The following is a 26,425-nucleotide window of genomic DNA, read 5'->3' as shown; positions in this document are numbered from 1 at the left end:
CTAATTAATCCCTAATTAGCGAAATCGGCTCGTTAATAGGAGAAATTATGGCGTTTCTAGGCAAAATTAAGGAGTTATTAGCCAATTATTAGTGATTATTCGGCTGTTATTAGGTCTTGGGTGGTATCCTCCAGGTCCTGCACCACCTGCAGCTGCGCCTCCACCTGCACAGGTGAGCAATTAGTCACTAATTAACCCCTAATTAATGAAATCAGCTCGTTAATAGGAGAAATTATGGCGTTTCTAGGCAAAATTAAGGAGTTATTAGCTGATTATTAGTGATCATTAGGCCGTCATTAGGTCTTGGGTGGTATCCTCCAGGTCCTGCACCACCTGCAGCTGCGCCTCCACCTGCCCTGGTGAGCAATTAGCCACTAATTAACCCCTCATTAGCAAAATCGACTCATTAATAGGAAAAATTACAGTGGTTTTAGGCCTTTATTAGCCAAAATCAGCCAATTATTAGTGATTATTAGGCCGTCATTAGGTCTTGGGTGGTCTCCTCCGGCTCCTGCACCACCTGCAGCTGCGCCTCCACCTGCCCTGGTGAGCAATTAGTCACTAATTAACCCCTAATTAATGAAATCAGCTCGTTAATAGGAAAAATTATGGCGTTTCTAGGCAAAATTAAGGAGTTATTAGCTGATTATCAGTGATTATTCGGCTGTTATTAGATCTTGGGTGGTATCCTCCAGGTCCTGCACCACCTGCAGCTGCACCTCCACCTGCCCAGGTGAGCAATTAGTCACTAATTAACCCCTAATTAATGAAATCAGCTCGTTAATAGGAGAAATTATGGCGTTTCTAGGCAAAATTAAGGAGTTATTAGCTGATTATTAGTGATGATTAGGCTGTTATTAGGTCTTGGGTGGTATCCTCCAGGTCCTGCACCACCTGCAGCTGCGCCTCCACCTGCCCTGGTGAGCAATTAGTCACTAATTAATCCCTCATTAGCAAAATCGACTCATTAATAGGAAAAATTACAGTGGTTTTAGACCTTTATTAGCCAAAATCAGCCAATTATTAGTGATTATTAGGCCGTTATTAGGTCTTGGGTGGTCTCCTCCGGCTCCTGCACCACCTGCAGCTGCGCCTCCACCTGCCCAGGTGAGCAATTAGCCACTAATTAATCCCTCATTAGCAAAATCGACTCATTAATAGGAGAAATTATGGCGTTTCTAGGCAAAATTAAGGAGTTATTAGCCAATTATTAGTGATTATTCGGCTGTTATTAGGTCTTGGGTGGTCTTCTCGAGCTCCTGCACCACCTGCAGCTGTGCCTCCACCTGCACAGGTGAGCAATTAGTCACTAATTAATCCCTAATTAATGAAATCAGCTCGTTAATAGGAGAAATTATGGCGTTTCTAGGCAAAATTAAGGAGTTATTAGCCAATTATTAGTGATTATTAGGCTGTTATTAGGTCTTGGGTGGTCTCCTCCGGCTCCTGCACCACCTGCAGCTGCACCTCCACCTGCCCAGGTGAGCAATTAGCCACTAATTAACCCCTCATTAGCGAAATCGACTCCTTAATAGGAAAAATTACAGTGGTTTTAGGCCTTTATTAGCCAAAATCAGCCAATTATTAGTGATTATTAGGCTGTTATTAGGTCTTGAGTGGTCTCCTCCAGCTTCTGCACCACCTGCAGCTGCACCTCCACCTGCCCAGGTGAGCAATTAGTCACTAATTAACCCCTCATTAGCGAAATCGGCTCGTTAATAGGAGAAATTATGGCGTTTCTAGGCAAAATTAAGGAGTTATTAGCTGATTATTAGTGATGATTAGGCTGTTATTAGGTCTTGGGTGGTATCCTCCAGGTCCTGCACCACCTGCAGCTGCGCCTCCACCTGCCCTGGTGAGCAATTAGTCACTAATTAACCCCTCATTAGCAAAATCGACTCATTAATAGGAAAAATTACAGTGGTTTTAGGCCTTTATTAGCCAAAATTAGCCAATTATTAGTGATTATTAGGCCGTTATTAGGTCTTGGGTGGTCTCCTCCAGCTTCTGCACCACCTGCAGCTGCGCTTCCACCTGCCCAGGTGAGCAATTAGCCACTAATTAACCCCTAATTAATGAAATCAGCTCATTAATAGAAGAAACTACAGCATTTTTAGGGATTTATTAGCCAAAATTAGCCAATTATTAGCAGCTATTAGGCAATTATTAGGTCTTGGGTGGTCTCCTCCGGCTCCTGCACCACCTGCAGCTGCGCCTCCACCTGCCCAGGCGAGCAATTAGCCACTAATTAACCCCTCATTAGCGAAATCGGCTCGTTAATAGGAGAAATTACAGCGTTTTTAGGGCTTTATTAGCCAAAATCAGCCAATTATTAGTGATTATTCGGCCGTTATTAGGTCTTGGGTGGTCTCCTCCAGCTTCTGCACCACCTGCAGCTGTGCCTCCACCTGCACAGGCGAGCAATTAGTCACTAATTAATCCCTAATTAGCAAAATCGGCTCGTTAATAGGACAAATTATGGCGTTTCTAGGCAAAATTAAGGAGTTATTAGCCAATTATTAGTGATTATTAGGCCGTTATTAGGTCTTGGGTGGTCTCCTCCGGCTTCTGCACCACCTGCAGCTGCGCCTCCACCTGCCCAGGCGAGCAATTAGCCACTAATTAACCCCTAATTAATGAAATCAGCTCGTTAATAGGAGAAATTATGGCGTTTCTAGGCAAAATTAAGGAGTTATTAGCTGATTATTAGTGATGATTAGGCTGTTATTAGGTCTTGGGTGGTATCCTCCAGGTCCTGCACCACCTGCAGCTGCGCCTCCACCTGCCCTGGTGAGCAATTAGCCACTAATTAACCCCTCATTAGCAAAATCGGCTCGTTAATAGGAGAAATTACAGTGGTTTTAGGCCTTTATTAGCCAAAATTAGCCAATTATTAGTGATTATTAGGCCGTTATTAGGTCTTGGGTGGTCTCTTCCGGCTCCTGCACCACCTGCAGCTGCGCCTCCACCTGCCCAGGTGAGCAATTAGTCACTAATTAACCCCTAATTAATGAAATCAGCTCGTTAATAGGAAAAATTATGGCGTTTCTAGGCAAAATTAAGGAGTTATTAGCTGATTATTAGTGATTATTCGGCTGTTATTAGATCTTGGGTGGTATCCTCCAGGTCCTGCACCACCTGCAGCTGCGCCTCCACCTGCACAGGTGAGCAATTAGTCACTAATTAACCCCTCATTAGCAAAATCGACTCATTAATAGGAGAAATTACAGTGGTTTTAGGCCTTTATTAGCCAAAATCAGCCAATTATTAGTGATTATTAGGCCGTTATTAGGTCTTGGGTGGTCTCTTCCGGCTCCTGCACCACCTGCAGCTGCGCCTCCACCTGCCCAGGTGAGCAATTAGCCACTAATTAACCCCTCATTAGCGAAATCAGCTCGTTAATAGGAGAAATTATGGCGTTTCTAGGCAAAATTAAGGAGTTATTAGCTGATTATTAGTGATGATTAGGCCGTCATTAGGTCTTGGGTGGTATCCTCCAGGTCCTGCACCACCTGCAGCTGCGCCTCCACCTGCCCAGGTGAGCAATTAGCCACTAATTAACCCCTCATTAGCAAAATCGACTCATTAATAGGAAAAATTACAGTGGTTTTAGGCCTTTATTAGCCAAAATTAGCCAATTATTAGTGATTATTAGGCCGTTATTAGGTCTTGGGTGGTCTCCTCCGGCTCCTGCACCACCTGCAGCTGCACCTCCACCTGCCCAGGTGAGCAATTAGTCACTAATTAACCCCTCATTAGCAAAATCGACTCATTAATAGGAAAAATTACAGTGGTTTTAGGCCTTTATTAGCCAAAATCAGCCAATTATTAGTGATTATTAGGCCGTTATTAGGTCTTGGGTGGTCTCTTCCGGCTCCTGCACCACCTGCAGCTGCGCCTCCACCTGCACAGGTGAGCAATTAGTCACTAATTAATCCCTAATTAATGAAATCAGCTCGTTAATAGGAGAAATTATGGCGTTTCTAGGCAAAATTAAGGAGTTATTAGCCGATTATTAGTGACTATTACACCGCTATTAGGCCATTATTAAGTCTTGGGTGGTCTCCTCCGGCTCCTGCACCACCTGCAGCTGCGCCTCCACCTGTTCCGGTGATTAATTAGCCCCTAATTAGCCATTAATTAGCAAAATCAACCAATTATTAGGAAAAACCAGGCCATTATTAGCCGCTATTAGCCAATTATTAGGGCTAATTAGACCATTATTAGGTCTTGTGTGGTCTTCTCGAGCTCCTGCGGCTGCACCTCCACCCGTACAAGTAATTAATTAACCCTTAATTACCCGTTAATTAGCGCAATTAATTAATTACTAGGAAAAAACATGTCATTATTAGGCATTTATTAGCAATTATTACTGTTATTAGGAGTATTAGTGACTATTTAAACACTATTAATGACCATTAGAAGGTCATCAGTGGCTATTTAAGAATGATTAGTGACCATTAGGAAGCTATTAATGGCCATTAGTAATTAATAGTGGTTATTAATCATTTATTAATGGCTATTAGTGGCTATTAGACACCTAATAAAGGCTATTAATGGCTAATAGAGACCTAATACCGGTTATTAGTCACTCATTAATGGCTATTAAGCACCTTATAGAAGCTATTAACTATTGCTTGAAACTAATAAGCGCTTTTAGTCATTCATTAATGGCTATTAGAAACCTAATAAAGGCTATTAATGACTAATACAGAACTAATAACAACTATTAGTCACCCACTAATGGTTATTAGGCACCTAATAATCGCTATTAATGACTATTAAAGACCTAACAGTGGCTATTAATGCCTAATAGCTAATAGCAATTATTAGTCACTCATTAGTGGTTATTAATGGCTACCAAGCACCTAATAGAAACTATTATTAAGTATTAGAGACCTAATAAAGGCTATTAATAACTAATAAAAAAAATTAATAACGACTATTAACCGCTCATTAATTGCTATCAGACAGCTAATAGAAACTATTAATAATTATTAGAGACCTAATAAAGCCTATTAGTGACTAATGAAAAATTAATAACGACTATTAATCACTCCTTAATGGCTATCAAACACCTAATAGAAACTATTAGTAACTATTAGAGACCTAATAAAGGCTATTAATGACTAGTAAAGAAATAGTAACGGTTATTAGTCACTCATTAATGGCTACTAGACACCTAATAAATATTACTAATGACTACTAGAGACTTAATAAAGCCTATTAGTGGCTAATAAAGAACTATTAATGGCTATTAGTCACTCATTAATGGCTATTAGAGACCTAATAAGGGCTATTAATGACTATTAGAGACGCAATAAAGCTTATTAGTGACTAATAAAGAACTACTAATGGCTATTAGTCGCTTAATAAACACTATTAATGACTATTACCGACCTCACAGCAGCCATTAGTCACTAATACAGAGCTAATAACAATTATTAATCTTTCATTAGGGCCTATTAACACCTCCGACACACCTAATGAACGCTATTAATGACTACTAGAGACCTAATAGTGGCTATTAGTGAGCAGCACAGAACTAATAACAGCTATTAGCCACTCATTAGCGCCTATTAACACCTCCAACACACCTAACAAATGCTATTAATCACTCATTAATCGCTATTATACACCTGATAAACGCTATTAATGACTACTAGAGACCTACTAGTGGCTATTAATAAGCAGCACAGAACTAATAACGGTTATTAAATTACTCATTAATGGCTATTAGACACCAAATAAACGCTATTAGTGACTATTAGTGACCTAATAAAGGCTATTAATGACTAATAATTAATACCGGCTATTAGTCACTCACTAATGGCTACTAGACACCTAATAAATGTTACTAATGACTACTAGAGACCTAATAAAGCCTATTAATGACTAATAAATAATTATTAATGGCTATTAGTCACTCATTAACGACTACTAGAAACCTAATAAAAATTACTGACGACTATTAGAGACCGAATAAAGAACTATTAATGGCTATTAGCCGCCTAATAAATGCTATTAATGACTATTACAGACCTCATAGCAGCCATTAGTCACTAATACAGAGCTAATAACAATTAATCTTTTATTAGTGCCTATTAACACCTCCGACACACCTAATAAACGCTATTAATGACTACTAGAGACCTAATAGTGGCTACTAATGAATAGCACAGAACTAATGACAGCTATTAAGTTACTCATTAGTGGCTATTAGACACCAAATAAACGCCACTAACGACTATTAGTGACCTAATAAAAGCTATTAATGAGTACTAAAAAGTTACTAATGGCTATTAGTCACTCATTAGTGGCTACTAGATACCTAGTAAATGTTACTAATGACTACTAGAGATGAATCAAGCTTATTAGTGACTAATAAAGAATTATTAATGGCTATTAGTCACTCATTAATGGCTACTAAAGACCTAATAAACACTACTGACGACTATGAGGGACCTAATAAAGCCTATTAATGACTAATAAAGAACCATTAATGGCTACTAGAAACCTAATAAATGCTATTAATGACTACAACACACCTCATAGCAGCTATTAGTCACTAATAGAGAACTAACAGCACTTATTAATCCCTCATTAGCGCCTATTAACACCTCCAACGCACCAAATAAACGTTATTAACAACCACTAAACAACAACTAAGAGCCGTTAACGACTAATTAATGCCTCACCTGGGCCTTGAGGGCCAGCACCTGCTCGGCCAGCTCGTCCTTCTCCTCACGCAGCAGCTTGTGGATCTGGTTGGCCTTGATGCGCTCGGACATGAGCTTGAAGTTGGCGTCGTCCTTCTCGCGCAGCTGCTGCAGCAGCCGCAGGTTCTGCTCCTGCATGTCCTCGAAGGCCTGGCCCGTCACGTCCATCTCCGACAGCAGCGCCTCCTCCTCCTGCCGCAAGATGGCCGCCGGCGGGGGGCGGGGGGAGATGGAGGCCGTGAAGGGGTGGGGGAAGATGGCCGCCGTGAGGGGGTGGGGCAAGATGGCTGCCAGGAGGAGATATAATAATCCAGGAGGCAAGATGGCCGCCGTGAGGGGCTGGGGTAAGATGGCCGCCAGGAGGGAGTCGGGTAAGATGGCTGCTGTGAGGGGGTGGGGTAAGATGGCTGCCGTTAGGGAATGGGACAAGATGGCCGCCATGAGGAGATACAACAATCCATGGGGACAAGATGGCCGCCGGCGGGGGGCGGGGGGAGATGGAGGCCGTGAAGGGGTGGGGGAAGATGGCTGCCGTGAGGGGGTGGGGCAAGATGGCTGCCAGGAGGAGATATAATAATCCAGGAAGCAAGATGGCCGCTGTCAGGGGGTGGGGCAAGATGGCTGCCAGGAGGAGATATATTAATCCACGGGAACAAGATGGCCGCCCTCAGGGGGTGGGGTAAGATGGCTGCCAGGAGGAGATATAATAATCCACAGGGACAAGATGGCCGCCGTCAGGGGGTGGGGTAAGATGGCTGCCGTTAGGGAATGGAACAAGATGGCCGCCATGAGGAGATACAACAATCCATGGGGACAAGATGGCCGCCGGCAGGGGGCGGGGGAGAGATGGAGGCCGTGAAGGGGTGGGGGAAGATGGCTGCCGTGAGGGGGTGGGGCAAGATGGCTGCCAGAAGGAGATATAATAATCCAGGGGGCAAGATGGCCGCCGTCAGGGGGTGGGGCAAGATGGCTGCCAGGAGGGAGTCGGGTAAGATGGCTGCTGTGAGGGGGTGGGGTAAGATGGCTGCCAGGAGGAGATATAATAATCCACAGGAACAAGATGGCCGCCGTGAGGGGGCGGGGTAAGATGGCCGCCATGAGGGGGCGGGGTAAGATGGCCGCCGTGAGGTAATACAATAATCCATGGGGCAAGATGGCCGCCATGATGGAAAGGGACAAGATGGCCGCCGTGAGGTCACATGGTGCCCTGGGGGCCATATGGCGGCCATATTGGAACATGGTGTCATGGCGGCCATATTGGAACATGGTGTCATGGCGGCCATGTTGGAACATGATGTCATGGCGGCCATATTGGAACATGGTGTCATGGCGGCCATATTGGAACATGGGCTCATGGCGGCCATATTGGAACATGGGCTCATGGCGGCCATATTGGAACATGGGCTCATGGCGGCCATATTGGAACATGGGCTCATGGCGGCCATATTGGTGCATGATGTCATGGCGGCCATATTGGAACATGATGTCATGGCGGCCATATTGGTGCATGATGTCATGGCGGCCATATTGGAACATGGGCTCATGGCGGCCATATTGGAACATGGTATCATGGCGGCCATATTGGAACATGGGCTCATGGTGGCCATATTGGTGCATGATGTCATGGCGGCCATATTGGAACATGATGTCACAGTGGCCATATTGGAACATGGTGTCATGGAGGCCATATTGGAACATGATGTCATGGTGGCCATATTGGAACATGGTATCATGGCGGCCATATTGGAACATGATGTATCAGCGGCCATATTGGAACATGGTGTCATGGAGGCCATATTGGAACATGGGCTCATGGCGGCCATATTGGAACATGATGTATCAGCGGCCATATTGGAACATGGTGTCATGGAGGCCATATTGGAACATGATGTCATGGTGGCCATTTTGGAACATGATGTCATGGCGGCCATATTGGAACATGATGTCATGGCGGCCATATTGGAGCATGGTGTCATGGCGGCCATATTGGAACATGGTGTCATGGCGGCCATATTGGAACATGGTGTCATGGTGGCCATGTTGGAACATGGTGTCATGGCGGCCATATTGGAACATGATGTCATGGAGGCCATGTTGGAACATGGTATCATGGCGGCCATGTTGGAACATGGGCTCAGGGCAGCCATATTGGAACATGGTATCATGGCGGCCATATTGGAACATGGTGTCATGGAGGCCATATTGGAACATGGGCTCATGGCGGCCATATTGGAACATGGGCTCATGGTGGCCATATTGGAACATGATGTCATGGCGGCCATATTGGTGCATGATGTCATGGCGGCCATATTGGAACATGATGTCATGGCGGCCATATTGGTGCATGATGTCATGGTGGCCATATTGGAACATGGGCTCATGGCGGCCATATTGGAACATGGTATCATGGCGGCCATATTGGAACATGGTGTCATGGTGGCCATATTGGAACATGATATCATGGCGGCCATATTGGAACATGGGCTCATGGTGGCCATATTGGTGCATGATGTCACAGTGGCCATATTGGAACATGATGTCACAGTGGCCATATTGGAACATGGTGTCATGGAGGCCATATTGGAACATGATGTCATGGCCGCCATATTGGAACATGGTGTATCAGCGGCCATATTGGAACATGATGTCATGGCGGCCATATTGGAACATGATGTATCAGCGGCCATTTTGGAACATGATGTCATGGCGGCCATATTGGAACATGGGCTCATGGCGGCCATATTGGAACATGGTGTCATGGCGGCCATATTGGAACATGGTGTCATGGTGGCCATATTGGTGCATGGTGTCACAGCGGCCATATTGGAACATGGCGTCACAGTGGCCAGATTGGAACATGGTGTCATAGTGGCCATATTGGTGCATGATGTCATGGCGGCCATATTGGTGCATGATGTCATGGTGGCCATATTGGAACATGGGCTCATGGCGGCCATATTGGAACATGGTGTATCAGCGGCCATATTGGAACAAGGTATCATGGCGGCCATATTGGAACAAGGTATCATGGCGGCCATATTGGAACATGATGTCATGGTGGCCATATTGGAACATGGGCTCATGGCGGCCATATTGGAACATGGTGTCACAGTGGCCATATTGGTGCATGATGTCATGGTGGCCATATTGAGACACGATGTCATGGTGGCCATTTTGCCCTGTGATGTCATGGTGGCCATATTGCCCTGTGAGCTCACGGCGGCCATATTGACACATGATCTCCTGGCAGCCATATTACCCTGCAATCTCATGGCGGCCATACTGGCAAAAAATCCCATGGTGGACATATTGCCCTGTGATGTCATGGCGGCCATATTGGCACGTGATGTCATGGCGGCCATTTTGCCCTGTAAGCTCGGGGTGGCCATATTGGCAAATGTTCTCATGGCAGCCATATTGCCCTGTGATGTCATGGTGGCCATACTGGCCCATCATGTCACGGCAGCCATATTGCCCTGTGATGTCATGGCAGCCATATTGGCACACGATCTCACAGCAGCCATATTGCCCTGTGAGCTCATGGCAGCCATACTGCCCTGTGATCTCACGGCGGCCATATTGGCACAGGATCTCATGGCAGCCATATTGCCCTGTGATCTCATGGCAGCCATATTGGCACACGATCTCATGGCAGCCATATTGCCCTGTGAGCTCATGGCAGCCATACTGCCCTGTGGTGTCACAGCAGCCATATTGGCACATAATGTCATGGCAGCCATACTGCCCTCTGAGCTCGTGGCGGCCATATTGTCCTGTGATGTCACAGCAGCCATAAGGACCTGTGATGTCACAGCGGCCATATTAGCACACAATCTCACGGCAGCCATATTGCCCCGCAATCGCACGGCAGCCATATTGCCCAGTGATGTCATGGCAGCCATACTGCCCTGTGATCTCACGGCGGCCATATTGGCACAGGATCTCACGGCAGCCATATTGCCCTGTGATGTCATGGCAGCCATATTGGCACACGATCTCATGGCAGCCATATTGCCCTGTGAGCTCATGGCAGCCATACTGCCCTGTAGTGTCACAGCAGCCATATTGGCACATAATGTCATGGCAGCCATACTGCCCTCTGAGCTCATGGCGGCCATATTGTCCTGTGATGTCACAGCAGCCATAAGGACCTATGATGTCACAGCGGCCATATTAGCACACAATCTCACGGCAGCCATATTGCCCCGCAATCTCACGGCAGCCATATTGCCCGGTGATGTCATGGCAGCCATACTGCCCTGTGATGTCACGGCAGCCATATTGCCCTGCGATGCACACCTGTCACCCCTCTCCCACCCCTCTCCCGTGTGTCCCACTCCCCGAGGTGTCCCTGCCCCATCCTGGGCTCGTCCCTGACCTGTTTGGTGGCCGCCAGGCGCCGCTGCAGGTGCTCGATCTGCTCCTCACTCAGGCGGAGCCTCCTCAGCGCCTCCTCGTCCGCCAACTTCTTGCTCTCGCGCCGCTCCCGCTCCTCCAGCTCCCGCCAGCGCCCCCGCAGCTCCTCCAGCTGATGAGCGGCCGTTAGTGAATCATTAATTTGATGGGAATTAACTAATTATTAATTAATAATTAATTAATCAATTAACCAGCCAGAGTTCATAGGTTAACGAGAGAAGTTAATGGGGGGAGGTTTCGGCTCTGGCACTGCTCCAACTCTCGGCAGCTTGTCCAGCTAATTAACACTCATTAATTATTAATTATTTATTAGTTATTTATTATTAATTAGTTAATTAATCATTTAACCAGCCAGAATTCATGGGTTAATGACGGCTGTTAATGGAAGAAGGTTTCGGCTCTGGCGCCGCTCCCATTCCCGCCAGCGACCCTGCAGCTCCTCCAGCTAATTAACACTCATTAATTAATAATTAATTAATTAACCAGCCACAGTTCCTGGGTTAATGATGGCTGTTAATGGAGGGATGTTTCGGCTCTGGTGCCGCTCCCGCAGCTCCTCCAGCTAATTAACACTCATTAATTATGTTATTGGAAGGAGGTTTCGGCTCTGGTGCCGCTCCAAGTCCTGCCAGCTCCTCCAGCTAATTAGCACACATTAGTTATTAATTAATTATGAATTAATTATTAATCGATTATTAATTAATCAATTAACCAGTCAAAATTCATGAGTTAATGACGGCTGTTAATGGAGGGAAATTTTGGCTCTGTCGCCGCTCCAACTCCTGCCAGCACCCACCAGCTCCTCCAGCTAATTAACGGTCCTTAATTAATCCTTAGTTAGTTGGTAATTAATCAATTAATTAGTGAAAGCTCACGGGTTAATGGGAGGAGTTAATGGGGGGAGGCTTTGGCTCTGGTGCAGCTCCCATTCCCGCCAGTGACCCCGCAGCTCCTCCAGCTAATTAACGTTCATTGATAATTAATTAATTATTAATTAATTAATCAATTAACCAGCCAGAGTTCATGGGTTAATGACGGCTGTTAATGGGGGAGGTTTTGGCTCTGGCGCCGCTCTTGCAACTCCTCCAGCTAATTAAGAGTCATTAATTACTAATTAATTTTTAACAAATTAACTGATAACAGCTAATGGGCTAATTAGGCAAGTTAATTAAAGGCAAGAGTTTTGGCTCTGGTGCCACTCTGGCTCTTCCAACGAATTAATTAACCCATTAATTAATTAACTACAACTAATTAAGGAGTGATTAATTGCTAAGAGCTCATGGATGAATGAGTAAATTAATGGGATGAGTTTTGGCTGTTGCTCCTCCAACTGATTAATTAACCCATTAATTACCAGCGAATTAATGAGTCAATGAATGCGAGTTCCATTAATTAATTAATTAACAGCCACTGATTAAGAAAAAAACATTAAATAATGGGGTCATTAATTAATGAGCGGCCATTACAGAGAACAGTTAATTAGCGGGAGGAACTTTGGCTCCCACTCCACCAGCTCATTAATGAAGGGCAATTAATGATAATTAATTAGTTAATTCAATTTATTAACTGAGGCTAAGTAGTTAATGGGGGAAGTTAATTAACAGAGATCACTAATGAGAGCCATCTTTGGATCCTCCAGCTCCTTGAGGTCGTTAATTAACGGAGACTAATTAGTAATCAATTAACCCAGAATTAATTAATAGGGGTCATTAATTATTAAGAGCTCAGCAACTAATAATTAATTAGGAAGCTAAACTAATTAACCCCATCCCCTGCAGCAGGGCACTTCGGAGCCCTTAATTAACTTACAATTGCATCTCATTAGCATCTCATTACCCCCAAATTTCCTCCCCTTATTCCTGTTTTCACGCTCCTAATGCCTCATTAACGCCTCGTTAACGCCTCATTACCGCCCTGGCTCCATCCCAGAGTGCTCAGTAGCGCTAATTAGCGTTAATTAATGCTAATGACCTCGGCCTTGCTCTTCCTCTCGGCGGCCATGAGCGTGACCTTGTCGCGCTGCTCCTTGGGGGCCGATTTGTACATGTCCAGCAGCAGCTTCATCTCCTTCTGGCTCTCCTGTGCCTTCCTGGGGTCATTTGTATCTCATTTGCATCTCATTTGCATCCCCAAGTCACCCCCACGCTTTCATTTCACCCCCCAATGGTCCCAAATCCCCTCCCTGAAACCACAAAAATTCTCTCTAAAAATCCTCTGATCCCTCCACTGATCCTTGAGAGGTTTGGCAGCCTTAATTTGCATACCTGGCCTCATTAGCATCTCATCTGCATCTCATTTGCATAAACACCCCAATTCTCCCTCCCAAACACCCCCAACCTCTCCAAAAATCCCCCCAAAAGCTCCCCAAACCTCCCCAAATTCTCCCAACTCCGCCCCCACCTCCCCTCCCCCCTCCCGCATCAGCATCTCATTAGCATCTCATTAGCATAAACACCCCAATTCTCCCTCCCAAACACCCCTGACCCTTCCCAAAATCCCCCCAACCCCCCCGGAACTCGCCCAAACCTCCCCCAAAACCGCTCCACACCCCCCCACCTCCCCTCCCGCCACCCTCATCGGCATCTCATTAGCATCTCATTTGCATAAACACCCCAATTCTCCCTCCCAAACACCCCGACTCCTCCCAAACCCTCGAAAACTCCCTCAAAACCCCTCCCAAAACCTCCCCTAAACCACTCCACACCCCCCACCTCCCCTCCTGCCACACTCATCAGCATCTCATTTGCATCTCATTTGCATAAACACCCCAATTCTCCCTCCCAAACACCCCTGACCCTTCCCAAAATCCCCCCAACCCCCCCGGAACTCCCCCAAACCTCCCCCAAAACCACTCCACACCCCCCCACCTCCCCTCCCGCCACCCTCATCAGCATCTCATTAGCATCTCATTTGCATAAACACCCCAATTCTCCCTCCCAAACACCCCTGACTCCTCCCAAACCCTCGAAAACTCCCTCAAAACCCCCCCAAACCTCCCCCAAAACCACTCCACGCCCCCCACCTCCCCTCCTGCCACCCTCATCGGCATCTCATTAGCATCTCATTTGCATAAACACCCCAATTCTCCCTCCCAAACACCCCTGACTCCTCCCAAACCCTCGAAAACTCCCTCAAAACCCCCCCAAACCTCCCCCAAAACCCCTCCACGCCCCCCACCTCCCCTCCTGCCACCCTCATCAGCATCTCATTTGCATCTCATTTGCATAAACACCCCAATTCTCCCTCCCAAACACCTCCAACCCCTCAAAAAATCCCCCCAAAACCTCCCCAAATTCTCCCAACTCCTCCCCACCTCCCCTCCCCTCCCCCTTCCGCCAACCTCATCAGCATCTCATTAGCATAAACACCCCAATTCTCCCTCCCAAACACCCCTGACCCTTCCCAAAATCCCCCCAACCCCCCCGGAACTCCCCCAAACCTCCCCCAAAACCGCTCCACACCCCCCCACCTCCCCTCCCGCCAACCTCATCGGCATCTCATTAGCATCTCATTTGCATAAACACCCCAATTCTCCCTCCCAAACACCCCTGACTCCTCCCAAACCCTCGAAAACTCCCTCAAAACCCCCCCAAACCTCCCCCAAAACCACTCCACGCCCCCCACCTCCCCTCCCGCCACCCTCATCAGCATCTCATTAGCATCTCATTTGCATAAACACCCCAATTCTCCCTCCCAAACACCCCTGACTCCTCCCAAACCCTCGAGAACTCCCTCAAAACCCCTCCCAAAACCTCCCCTAAACCACTCCACACCCCCCACCTCCCCTCCTGCCACACTCATCAGCATCTCATTTGCATCTCATTTGCATAAACACCCCAATTCTCCCTCCCAAACACCCCTGACCCTTCCCAAAATCCCCCCAAACACCCCAAAACCCCCCCAAACCTCCCCAAAACCACTCCACACCCCCCCACCTCCCCTCCCGCCACCCTCATCGGCATCTCATTAGCATCTCATTTGCATAAACACCCCAATTCTCCCTCCCAAACACCCCTGACCCTTCCCAAAATCCCCCCAACCCCCCCGGAACTCGCCCAAACCTCCCCCAAAACCGCTCCACACCCCCCCACCTCCCCTCCCGCCACCCTCATCGGCATCTCATTAGCATCTCATTTGCATAAACACCCCAATTCTCCCTCCCAAACACCCCTGACTCCTCCCAAACCCTCGAAAACTCCCTCAAAACCCCCCCAAACCTCCCCCAAAACCACTCCACGCCCCCCACCTCCCCTCCCGCCAACCTCATCGGCATCTCATTAGCACCTCATTTGCATAAACACCCCAATTCTCCCTCCCAAACACCCCTGACTCCTCCCAAACCCTCGAAAACTCCCTCAAAACCCCTCCCAAAACCTCCCCTAAACCACTCCACACCCCCCACCTCCCCTCCCGCCGCCCTCATCGGCATCTCATTTGCATCTCATTTGCATCTTGCTCACTTGAGCTCGGCCCGCAGCTGCTTCAGCACCTCCGAGTCCTTCTTCTTGGCCTCCTCGGGGCCCCCCTTGGGCCTCTCCCGCTCCCCCCGCGGCCGCCCCTCCCCCACCCCCCCTCCGCCCATCCCCCGCTCAGGGCGGGGCCTTCCCGGGGGTGGGGGAGGGGCTGGGGGCGTGTCCTTGATGGGGCGGGGCTGAGAAGGAGGGGCGGGGCTTGGGGTGGGCGGAGCTTGAGGGGTGGGAGGGGTGGGGGAGGGGCCGGGGGGCTCCTCCTCTTCCTCCTTGGGGGGAGGGGCGGCTTTGGGGGGGTCCTGGTGGGGGGAGGGGCCGGAGGAGGCCACGCCCTCTTTGGGGGTCTCGTCGGTGGGGGTGGGGGGGGGAGGGGCGGGGGTGGGGAGGGGGGGAGGGGTTTCCTCGGGGGGAGGGGCGGAGCTGGAGGAGGAGGAGGAGGGGGGAGGGGGTGGGGGAGGGGCGGAGGGGGCGGGGGAAGGGGGGGGAGGGGCCCCGCTGGCCTGGAGGCGGAGCTGGGGAGAGAGAGGGGGGAGGGGTTAAAGGGGGGGGCTCTTAAAGGGGTCACAGCCTGTTTTTAAAGGGGTCACAGCCTGTTTTTAAAGGGGCCATGTCCCATTTTTAAAAGGGGTCATGCCCTTTTAAGACACAGCCCCCACTCTTAAAGGAGCCACACCCCGTTTTTAAAGGGGCCATGCCCTGTTTTTAAAGAGGTCATGCCCGTTTTTAAAGGGGCCATGCCCCTGTTCTTAAAGGGGTCATGGCCTGTTTTTAAAGGCGCCACGCCCTTTTAAGCACTGCCGCTGCTCTTAAAGGGACCACACCCCGTTTTTAAAGGGGTCATGCCCAGCACTTAAAGGCGCCACACCCTGCTCTTAAAGGGACCATGCCCCTGTTTTTAAACAAGTCACGTCCGGTTTTTAAAGGGGTCATGCCCCTGTTTTCAAAGGGACCACGCCCTTTTAAGCACTGCCGCTGCTCTTAAAGGGGCCACACCCTGTTTTTAAAGGGGTCATACCCCGGCTTTTGAAGGGATCACGCCCTTTTAAGACGAAGCCATCACTCTTACAGGGGCCACACCCTGTTTTTAAAGGGGCCGTGGCCTGTTTTTAAAGGAGTCACGCCGTTTTAAGACACAGCCACCGCTCTTAAAGGGGCCATGCCCCTGTTTTTAAACAGGTCATGCCCGGTTTTAAAAGCAGCCGTGTCCCTGTTTCCAAAGGGGCCGTGCCCTTTTAAGCACTGCCACTGCTCTTAAAAGGGCCACACCCTGTCTTTAAAGGGGCCATGCCCCTGTTCTTAAAGGGGTCATGCCCCCGTTTTTAAAGGGGCCACGTTTTTTTTAAGACATAGCCCCCACTCTTAAAGGGGCCACGCTCAGGTCTTAAAAGGGGCTACGCACATTTAAGCCACACCCTGCTCTTAAAGGGGCTGTGCCCCACTTTTAAAGGGACCACACCCAGCTCTTAAAGCGGCTACAGACATTTAAGCCATACCTTGCTCTTAGAGGGGCCACACCCCACTTTTAAAGGGGTCATGCCCCTTTAAGACACAGCTCCCAGTCTTAAAGGGGCCACAGCCCATTTTAAGAGAGACCAAAACGCTTTAAATCGCACCCCCACTCTTAAAAGGGCAACACTCAGCTCTTAAAGGGGCTACGCCCATTAAAGCCACACCCCTGCTCCTAAAAGAGCCACCCCCTGCTCTTAAAGGAGCCACACCTTTTTAAGCACTGCTACTGCTCTTAAAGGGGCCCCACCCATTTAAGCCACGCCCCTGCTCTTAAAGGGTCCAACCCTGCACTTAAAGGGGCCAGGCCCCACTTTTAAAGGGGCCACGCCCATTTAAGCACTGCCACCGCTCTTAAAGGGGCCACACCCAGCTCTTAATGGGGCCACACCCATTTAAGCCATGCCCCTGCTCTTAAAGGGGCACACCCCACTTCTAAAGAGACCACGCCCTTTTAAGCACTGCCACCGCTCTTAAAGAGGCCACGCCCCACTTAAAGGGGCCATGCCCCTTTAAGACACAGCCCCCGCTCTTAAAGGTGCCACACCCTATTTTAAGAGAGACCAAAACCCTTTAAGCCCCACCCCCACTCTTAAAGGGGCCGCACCCAACTCTTAAAGGACCCACACCGAACTCTTAAAGGGGCCACACCCATTTAAGCCATGCCCCTGCTCTTAAAGGGTCCACCCCCTGCTCTAAAAGGAGCTGCCCACCACTTTTAAAGGGGTCACCCCCCCTTTAAGACACAGCCCCCACTCTTAAAGGGGCCACACCCATCTCTTGAGGGGCTACACCCATCTAAGCCCCACTCCCGCTCCTAAAGGGGCCACACCCCACTTTTAAAGGGGCCACGCCCTTTTAAGCACTACCACCGCTCTTAAAGGGGCCACACGCAGCTCTTGAAGAGGCCACTGCCTGCTCTTAAAGGGGCCACACTCCGCTCTTAAAGGGGTCACGCCCCATTTTTAAAGGGCCCACGCCCTCCTAAGCACTGCCACTGCTCTTAAAGGGAGCATACCCTGTTTTTAAAGGGGCCACGCCCTTTTAAGCACTGCCACCACTCTTAAAGGGGCCACACCCCGCTCTTAAAGGGGACGCACTCTTCTTAGGTGGCCACGTCCTCTTAAAAGGGCAGCACCCAACTCTTAAAGGGGCCACACTCTTCAATGTGGCCATGCCCTCTTGAAGGCGCCACGACACATTTTAAAAGCCTCACACCCAACTCTTAAAGGGGCCACACCCAACTCTTAAAGGGGCCACACCCATCTCTTAAAGGGGCTGCACCCATCTCTTAAAGGGGCCACACCCATCTCTTAAAGGGGCCACACCCAACTCTTAAAGGGGCCACACCCATCTCTTAAAGGGGCTACACCCAACTCTTAAAGGGGCCACACCTAACTCTTAAAGGGGCCACACCCAACTCTTAAAGGGGCCACACCCAACTCTTAAAGGGGCCACACCCATCTCTTAAAGGGGCCACACCCATCTCTTAAAGGGGCCACACCCAACTCTTAAAGGGGCCACACCCATCTCTTAAAGGGGCTACACCCAACTCTTAAAGGGGCCACACCTAACTCTTAAAGGGGCCACACCTAACTCTTAAAGGGGCCACACCCAACTCTTAAAGGGGCCGCACTCCTTAATGTGGCCACACCCTCTTAATAGGACCACACCCAACTCTTAAAGGAGCCACACCCAACTCTTAAAGGGGCCACACTCAACTCTTAAAGGGGCCACACCCAACTCTTAAAAGGGCCGCACTCATTAATGTGGCCACACCCTCTTAATAGAGCCAGTGGGCCACACCCAACTCTTAAAGGGACCACTCCAACTCTTAAAGGGGCCACACCCAACTCTTAAAGGGGCCGCACTCCTTAATGTGGCCACACCCTCTTAATAGAGCCAGTGGGCCACACCCAACTCTTAAAAGGACCACTCCAATTCTTAAAGGAGCCACACCCAACTCTTAAAGGGGCCGCACCCAACTCCAAAAGGGGCCACACCCAACTCTTAAAGGAGCCACACCCAGCTCTTAAGGGAGCCACACCAAACTCTTAAAGGGGCTGCACCCAACTCTTGAAGCAGCCACACCAAACTCTTAAAGGGGCCGCATCCAACTCTTAAGGGGGCTGCACCCAACTCTTAAAGGACCCACACCAAACTCTTAAAGGGGCTGCACCAAACTCTTAAAGGGGCCGCACCCAACTCTTAAAGGGGCTGCACCCAACTCTTAAAGGACCCACACCAAACTCTTAAAGGGGTCGCACCCAAGTCTTAAAGGACCCACACCAAACTCTTAAAGGGGCTGCACTCAACTCTTAAAGGGGCTGCACCCAACTCTTAAAGGACCCACACCAAACTCTTAAAGGGGCTGCACTCAACTCTTAAAGGGGCTGCACCCAACTCTTAAAGGACCCACACCAAACTCTTAAAGGGGCTGCACCCAACTCTTAAAAGACCCGCCCCAACTCTTAAAGGGGCCACACCCAACTCTTGAAGGACCCACACCAAACTCTTAAAGGGGCTGCACCCAACTCTTAAAGGGGCTGCACCCAACTCTTGAAGCAGCCACACCAAACTCTTAAAGGGGCCACACCAAACTCTTAAAGGGGCCGCACCCAACTCCAAAAGGGGCCACACCCAACTCTTAAAGGACCCACACCAAACTCTTAAAGCGGCTGCACCCAACTCTTAAAGGACCCACCCCAACCCTTAAAGGACCCACCCCAACTCTTAAAAGAACCCACCCCAACTCTTCAAGGGCCCACACCCCCTTTAAAGCCACACCACCGACACCCTGGACCCCCGAGGCCCCTCCCCCAGCCCTGGCCCCGCCCCCATCCCGGCGAGGCCCCGCCCACCTTGCCGATCTCGGCCTGCACCTCGCGCAGCTTGCGCTTGTAGCGCTGCACGTCGCCCTTGAGCTGGTGGTTGTGGTTCTGCAGGGAGCTGATCAGGTGCCGCATCTCCCGGTTGATGGGGCCTGGCACGGGGCGGGCACCGGCTGAGGGCGGCCACTCGCGGTGCCAAGGTTTGGCCTTTAACCCCCCCCTCAGGTGCCCCCCAGATCCTCCCAGGTGCCCCCAAACCCCCTTTAATCCCCCCCTCAGGTGCCCCCAAACCCCCTTTAATCCCCCCCAGGTGCTCCTCAGGTGCCCCTAAATCCCCTTTAACCCCCCTCAGGTGCCCCCAGATCCTCCCAGGTGCCCCCAAACCCCCTTTAATCCCCCCCAGGTGCCCCCAAACCTCCTTTAACCCCCTCAGATGCCCCCCAGGTGTGTTCAGGTGCCCCCAGGTGCCCCCAAACTGCTTTTAATCCCCCCAGGTGCCCCCAGGTGCCCCCAAACCATCCCCAAACCCCCCCAGCTGCGTTTCAGGTGCCCCCAGGTGCCCCCCAGATCCTCCCAGCTGCCCCCAAACCCCCTTTAACCCCCCCCCAGGTGCTCCCCAGGTGCCCCCAGATCCCCCCAGGTGCCCCCAAAGCCCCTTTAACACCCCCCAGGTGCCCCCCAGATCCTCCCAGCTGCCCCCAAACCCCCTTTAACCCCCCCCCAGGTGCTCCCCAGGTGCCCCCAGATCCCCCCAGGTGCCCCCAAACCCCCTTTAATCCCCCCTAGGTGCCCCCCAGGTGTGTTTCAGGTGCCCCCAGGTGCCCCCAAACCATCCCCAAACCCCCCCAGGTGCCCCCCAGATCCCTCCAGGTGCCCCCAGACCCCCTTTAATCCCCCCTGAGGTGCCCCCCAGGTGCCCCCAAACCATCCCCAACCTCCCCCAGGTGCCCCCAGCTGTGTTCAGGTGCCCCCAAGTGCCCCCCAGATCCTCCCAGATGCCCCCAAAGCCCTTTTAACCCTCCCCAGGTGCCCCCCAGATGCCCCCAAAGCCCCTTTAACCCCCCTCAGATGCCCCCCAGGTGTGTCCCAGGTGCCCCTCAGGTGCCCCCAAAGCCCCTTTAACACCCCCCAGGTGCCCCCCAGATCCTCCCAGCTGCCCCCAAACCCCCTTTAATCCCCCCCTCAGGTGCCCCCAAAGCCCCTTTAATCCCCCCCAGGTGCTCCCCAGGTGCCCCTAAATCCCCTTTAACCCCCCTCAGGTGCCCCCAGATCCCCCCAGGTGCCCCCAAACCCCCTTTAATCCCCCCCAGGTGCCCCCAAACCTCCTTTAACCCCCTCAGATGCCCCCCAGGTGTGCTCAGGTGCCCCCAGGTGCCCCCCAGATCCTCCCAGCTGCCCCCAAATCCCCTTTAACCCCCCCAATGCCTCCAAACCCCCTTTAACCCCCCTCAGGTGCCCCCAAATCCCCTTTAACCCCCCCCCAGGTGCTCCCCAGGTGCCCCCAAACCCCCCCAGGTGCCCCCAAACCCCCTTTAATCCCCCCTAGGTGCCCCCCAGGTGTGTTTCAGGTGCCCCCAGGTGCCCCCAAACCATCCCCAAACCCCCCCAGGTGCCCCCCAGATCCCTCCAGGTGCCCCCAGACCCCCTTTAATCCCCCCTGAGGTGCCCCCCAGGTGCCCCCAAACCATCCCCAACCTCCCCCAGGTGCCCCCAGCTGTGTTCAGGTGCCCCCAAGTGCCCCCCAGATCCTCCCAGATGCCCCCAAAGCCCTTTTAACCCTCCCCAGGTGCCCCCCAGATGCCCCCAAAGCCCCTTTAACCCCCCTCAGATACCCCCAGGTGTGTCCCAGGTGCCCCTCAGGTGCCCCCAAAGCCCCTTTAACACCCCCCAGGTGCCCCCCAGATCCTCCCAGGTGCCCCCAGACCCCCTTTAATCCCCCCCAGGTGCTCCCCAGGTGCCCCTAAATCCCCTTTAACCCCCCGCAGGTGCCCCCAGATCCTCCCAGGTGCCCCCAAACCCCCTTTAATCCCCCGCAGGTGCCCCCAAACCTCCTTTAACCCCCTCAGATGCCCCCCAGGTGTGTTCAGGTGTCCCCAGGTGCCCCCAAACTGCTTTTAATCCCCCCAGGTGCCCCCAGGTGTGCTCAGGTGCCCCCAGGTGCCCCCCAGATCCTCCCAGCTGCCCCCAAATCCCCTTTAACCCCCCCCAGGTGCTCCCCAGGTGCCCCCAGATCCCCCCAGGTGCCCCCAAACCCCCTTTAATCCCCCCTAGGTGCCCCCCAGGTGTGTTTCAGGTGCCCCCAGGTGCCCCCAAACCATCCCCAAACCCCCCCAGGTGCCCCCCAGATCCCTCCAGGTGCCCCCAGACCCCCTTTAATCCCCCCTGAGGTGCCCCTCAGGTGCCCCCAAACCCTCCCCAACCTCCCCCAGGTGCCCCCAGCTGTGTTCAGGTGCCCCCAAGTGCCCCCCAGATCCTCCCAGATGCCCCCAAAGCCCTTTTAACCCTCCCCAGGTGCCCCCCAGATGCCCCCAAAGCCCCTTTAACCCCCCTCAGATGCCCCCCAGGTGTGTCCCAGGTGCCCCTCAGGTGCCCCCAAAGCCCCTTTAACACCCCCCAGGTGCCCCCCAGATCCCCCCAGGTGCCCCCAAATCCCCTTTAACCGCCCCCCCCAGGTGCTCCCCAGGTGCCCCCAAACCCCCCCAGGTGCCCCCAAACCCCCTTTAACCCCCTCAGATGCCCCCCAGGTGTGTTCAGGTGCCCCCAGGTGCCCCCAAACTGCTTTTAATCCCCCCAGGTGCCCCCAGGTGTGCTCAGGTGCCCCCAGGTGCCCCCCAGATCCTCCCAGCTGCCCCCAAATCCCCTTTAACTCCCCCCAATGCCCCCAAACCCCCTTTAATCCCCCCCCAGGTGCTCCCCAGGTGCCCCCAAACCCCCCCAGGTGCCCCCAAACCCCCTTTAATCCCCCCCTCAGGTGTCCCCAGGTGCCCCCAAACCTCCTTTAACCCCCTCAGATGCCCTCCAGGTGTGTTCAGGTGCCCCCAGGTGCCCCCCAGATCCTCCCAGCTGCCCCCAAATCCCCTTTAACCCCCCCCAGGTGCTCCCCAGGTGCCCCCAGATCCCCCCAGGTGCCCCCAAACCCCCTTTAATCCCCCCTAGGTGCCCCCCAGGTGTGTTTCAGGTGCCCCCAGGTGCCCCCAAACCATCCCCAAACCCCCCCAGGTGCCCCCCAGATCCCTCCAGGTGCCCCCAGACCCCCTTTAATCCCCCCTGAGGTGCCCCCCAGGTGCCCCCAAACCATCCCCAACCTCCCCCAGGTGCCCCCAGCTGTGTTCAGGTGCCCCCAAGTGCCCCCCAGATCCTCCCAGATGCCCCCAAAGCCCTTTTAACCCTCCCCAGGTGCCCCCCAGATGCCCCCAAAGCCCCTTTAACCCCCCTCAGATGCCCCCCAGGTGTGTCCCAGGTGCCCCTCAGGTGCCCCCAAATCCCCTTTAACACCCCCCAGGTGCCCCCCAGATCCTCCCAGGTGCCCCCAGACCCCCTTTAATCCCCCCCAGGTGCTCCCCAGGTGCCCCCAAATCCCCTTTAACCCCCCTCAGGTGCCCCCAGATCCTCCCAGGTGCCCCCAAACCCCCTTTAATCCCCCCCAGGTGCCCCCAAACCTCCTTTAACCCCCTCAGATGCCCCCAGGTGTGTTCAGGTGCCCCCAGGTGCCCCCAAACTGCTTTTAATCCCCCCAGGTGCCCCCAGGTGTGCTCAGGTGCCCCCAGGTGCCCCCCAGATCCTCCCAGCTGCCCCCAAATCCCCTTTAACCCCCCCCCAGGTGCTCCCCAGGTGCCCCCAGATCCCCCCAGGTGCCCCCAAACCCCCTTTAATCCCCCCTAGGTGCCCCCCAGGTGTGTTTCAGGTGCCCCCAGGTGCCCCCAAACCATCCCCAAACCCCCCCAGGTGCCCCCCAGATCCTCCCAGGTGCCCCCAGACCCCCTTTAACCCCCCCCAGGTGCCCGCCAGGTGCCCCCTCACCCGCCTGCTCGTTGGCCGCCAGGTTCTGCTCGAACTCGATGCGCAGCATCTCGTACTCCTTGCGCACCTGGGCCAGGGTGTCCTCGAGCTGGATCACCTCGGTGCGCAGCCGCTTCTGCACCCCCAGCTCGTCGCTCTGCCGACAGCCGGGAAGTTTTTGGGAGTTTTCCGAGAATTTCGGGGATTTTTTTGGGATTTTCTGGGATTTTCGGGGATTTTTTCCGATTTTTTTTCGATTTTTTTTTGATTTTTTTTCCATTTCTTTGCGGCATTTTTTCAATCATTTTTTCATTTTCCGATTTTTTTCCAATTTTTTTCCGATTTTTTCTCGATTTTTTTTCGATTCCTTTTTCATTTTTTTCAACTTTTTTTCTATTATTTTTTCATTTTTTTCTGATTTTTTTCCAATTTTTTTTCGATTTTTTTTGACTTTTTTTCATTTTTTTCTTTTTTTATTCGATTTTTTTTCGACTATTTTTTCATTTTTTTCTGATTTTTCCAATCTTTTTTTGATTTTTTTTCATTTTTTTCTTCTTTTTTCTTTTTTTTTCAATTTTTTTTCGACTATTTTTTCATTTTTTTCCGATTTTTTTCGGTTTTTTTTATTTTTTTTTGATTTTTTATTCATTTTTTTCCGATTTTTTATCGATTTCTTTTCGATTATTTTTTCTTTTTTTTCCGATTTTTTCAATTTTTTTTCAATTTTTTTTCGATTATTTTTTCATTTTTTTCCGATTTTTTCAATTTTTTTTCTATTTTTTTTCGATTATTTTTTCATTTTTTTCCGATTTTTTTTTTGATTCTTTTCCAATTTTCTTTTCATTTATTTAACGATTTTTTTTCCATTTTTTTTCATTTTTAAAAAATTTCTTTTTTTTTTTTTTTTGAAGGATTTACGAACCTCTTAAGAAACACATTTTCTTAATTTTTTTTTTTCCCATTTTTTCCCGATTTTTTTTTGATTTTTTGGAGAGTTTTCGAATTTCAAAAGCAACATACTTCTAAATTTTTTGGAGATTTTTTGAGACTTCTCCCTGGTTTCTTCCGACTTTTTTTTCTGATTTTTTCCCCATTTTTGTCCGTTTTTATTTTTTGAACGATTTTTGAATTTTTTAAGAAACACATTTTTGAACATTGGAGGTTTTTTGGTGGTTTTTTGGTGTTTTTTTTTTTATTTTGTTTACAATTTTTTTCCGATTTTTTTTTTTATTCCTGTTTTTTTTTTATTTTTTCCTGATTTTTTTTTTTGAATTTTTGAACCGTTATTGAATTTTTTAAGAAACAAACTTCTGAATTTTTGAGGTTTTTTTTTTATTTTTTCTGATTTTTTTCCTATTTTTTTTCGATTTTTTTCCAATTTTTTTCCTATTTTTTCCTGATTTTTTTCCGACTTTTTATCAATTTTTCTCTGATTTTTTTTTTTTTGCATTTTTTGGAAGGTTTTTGAATTTTTTAAGAAACACATTTTTGAATGTTTGGGGGATTTTTAAATTTTTGGGGGATTTTTTGGGATTTTTTTTAGATTTTTTTCTCTTTATTTTTGTTTTTTTTTTCTGATTTTTTTTCAATTTTTTTACAATTTCTTTTGATTTTTGGAGGATTTTTAAATTTTTTAAGAAGCACATTTTTGAATTCTTTGGAGATTTTTTTTCAATTTTTTCCCGATTTTCTTTCAAATTTTTTCTGATTTTTTTTCCATTTTTTTCCGATTTTATTTCATTTTTTGGAGAGTTTTTGAATCTTTTAAGAAACACATTTTTTGAATTTTTGGGAAATTTTTTCCGATTTTTTTTTATTTTTTTCAGATTATTTTTTCAATTTTTTTCCGATTCTAAAAAAATTCTTCGGAGGCTTTTAGAATTTTTTAAGAAGCCTAATTTTGAAGTTTTTAGGGATTTTGTTCAACTTTTTTCTGCGGTTTTTTCGATTTTTTTCCGATTTTTTTTTTTTTTTTCAATTTTTTTGCGGGGTAATTTTTTTTGCTTTTTTTTTTAAAATTTGGGGGTTTTTTGGGGTGGGGATTTTTTGGGAATCCTCACTGACCCCTGGTTGACCCCGGGCTGACCCCTCAGACCCCTCAGTGACCCCTTAGTGACCCCTCACTCCCCTCAGTGACCCCTCAAACTCCTCACTGACCCCTCAGACCCCTGGCTGACCCCTCAGTGACCCCTTGCTGACCCCTCCGTGACCCGTCAATGACCCCTTAATCCCCTCGCTGACCCCTCAATCCCCTCAGTGACCCCTGGCTGACCCCTCAATGACCCCTTAGACCCCTCAATGACCCCTCAGTGACCCCTTAAACCCCTCAGTGACCCCTTGCTGACCCCGGGCTGACCCTCAGTCCCTTCAGTGACCCCTCAATGACCCCTCAACCCCCTCAGTGACCCCTCAGTGACACCTTAGACCCCTCAGTGACCCCTCAATGACCCCTCAAACTCCTCAATGACCCCTTGCTGACCCCTCA

General features: G+C 50.0%; 1 protein-coding gene across 2 annotated transcripts in view; it reads right to left on the bottom strand.

Moving 5' to 3' along the window:
- The window catches only part of RNF40 (ring finger protein 40), an 82,288-nt gene that overhangs the window by 12,564 nt on the left and 43,299 nt on the right, over positions 1–26,425 (bottom strand). For both annotated transcript variants that reach the window (XM_082300186.1, XM_082300187.1), the window contains 6 exons: positions 23,962–24,097; positions 19,972–20,093; positions 15,596–16,116; positions 13,107–13,224; positions 11,098–11,247; positions 6,699–6,911 (listed from right to left, as the gene is read on the bottom strand). In XM_082300186.1, the coding sequence (XP_082156312.1) occupies positions 6,699–6,911; positions 11,098–11,247; positions 13,107–13,224; positions 15,596–16,116; positions 19,972–20,093; positions 23,962–24,097 (1,260 nt within the window). The remainder of the gene's footprint in view (positions 1–6,698; positions 6,912–11,097; positions 11,248–13,106; positions 13,225–15,595; positions 16,117–19,971; positions 20,094–23,961; positions 24,098–26,425) is intronic.

The sequence above is a fragment of the Coloeus monedula genome (genome assembly GCF_965178545.1).
Source record: "Coloeus monedula genome assembly, chromosome: 37".
Taxonomy (NCBI): domain Eukaryota; kingdom Metazoa; phylum Chordata; class Aves; order Passeriformes; family Corvidae; genus Coloeus; species Coloeus monedula.
This window is presented reverse-complemented; position numbering and strand designations above follow the sequence as displayed.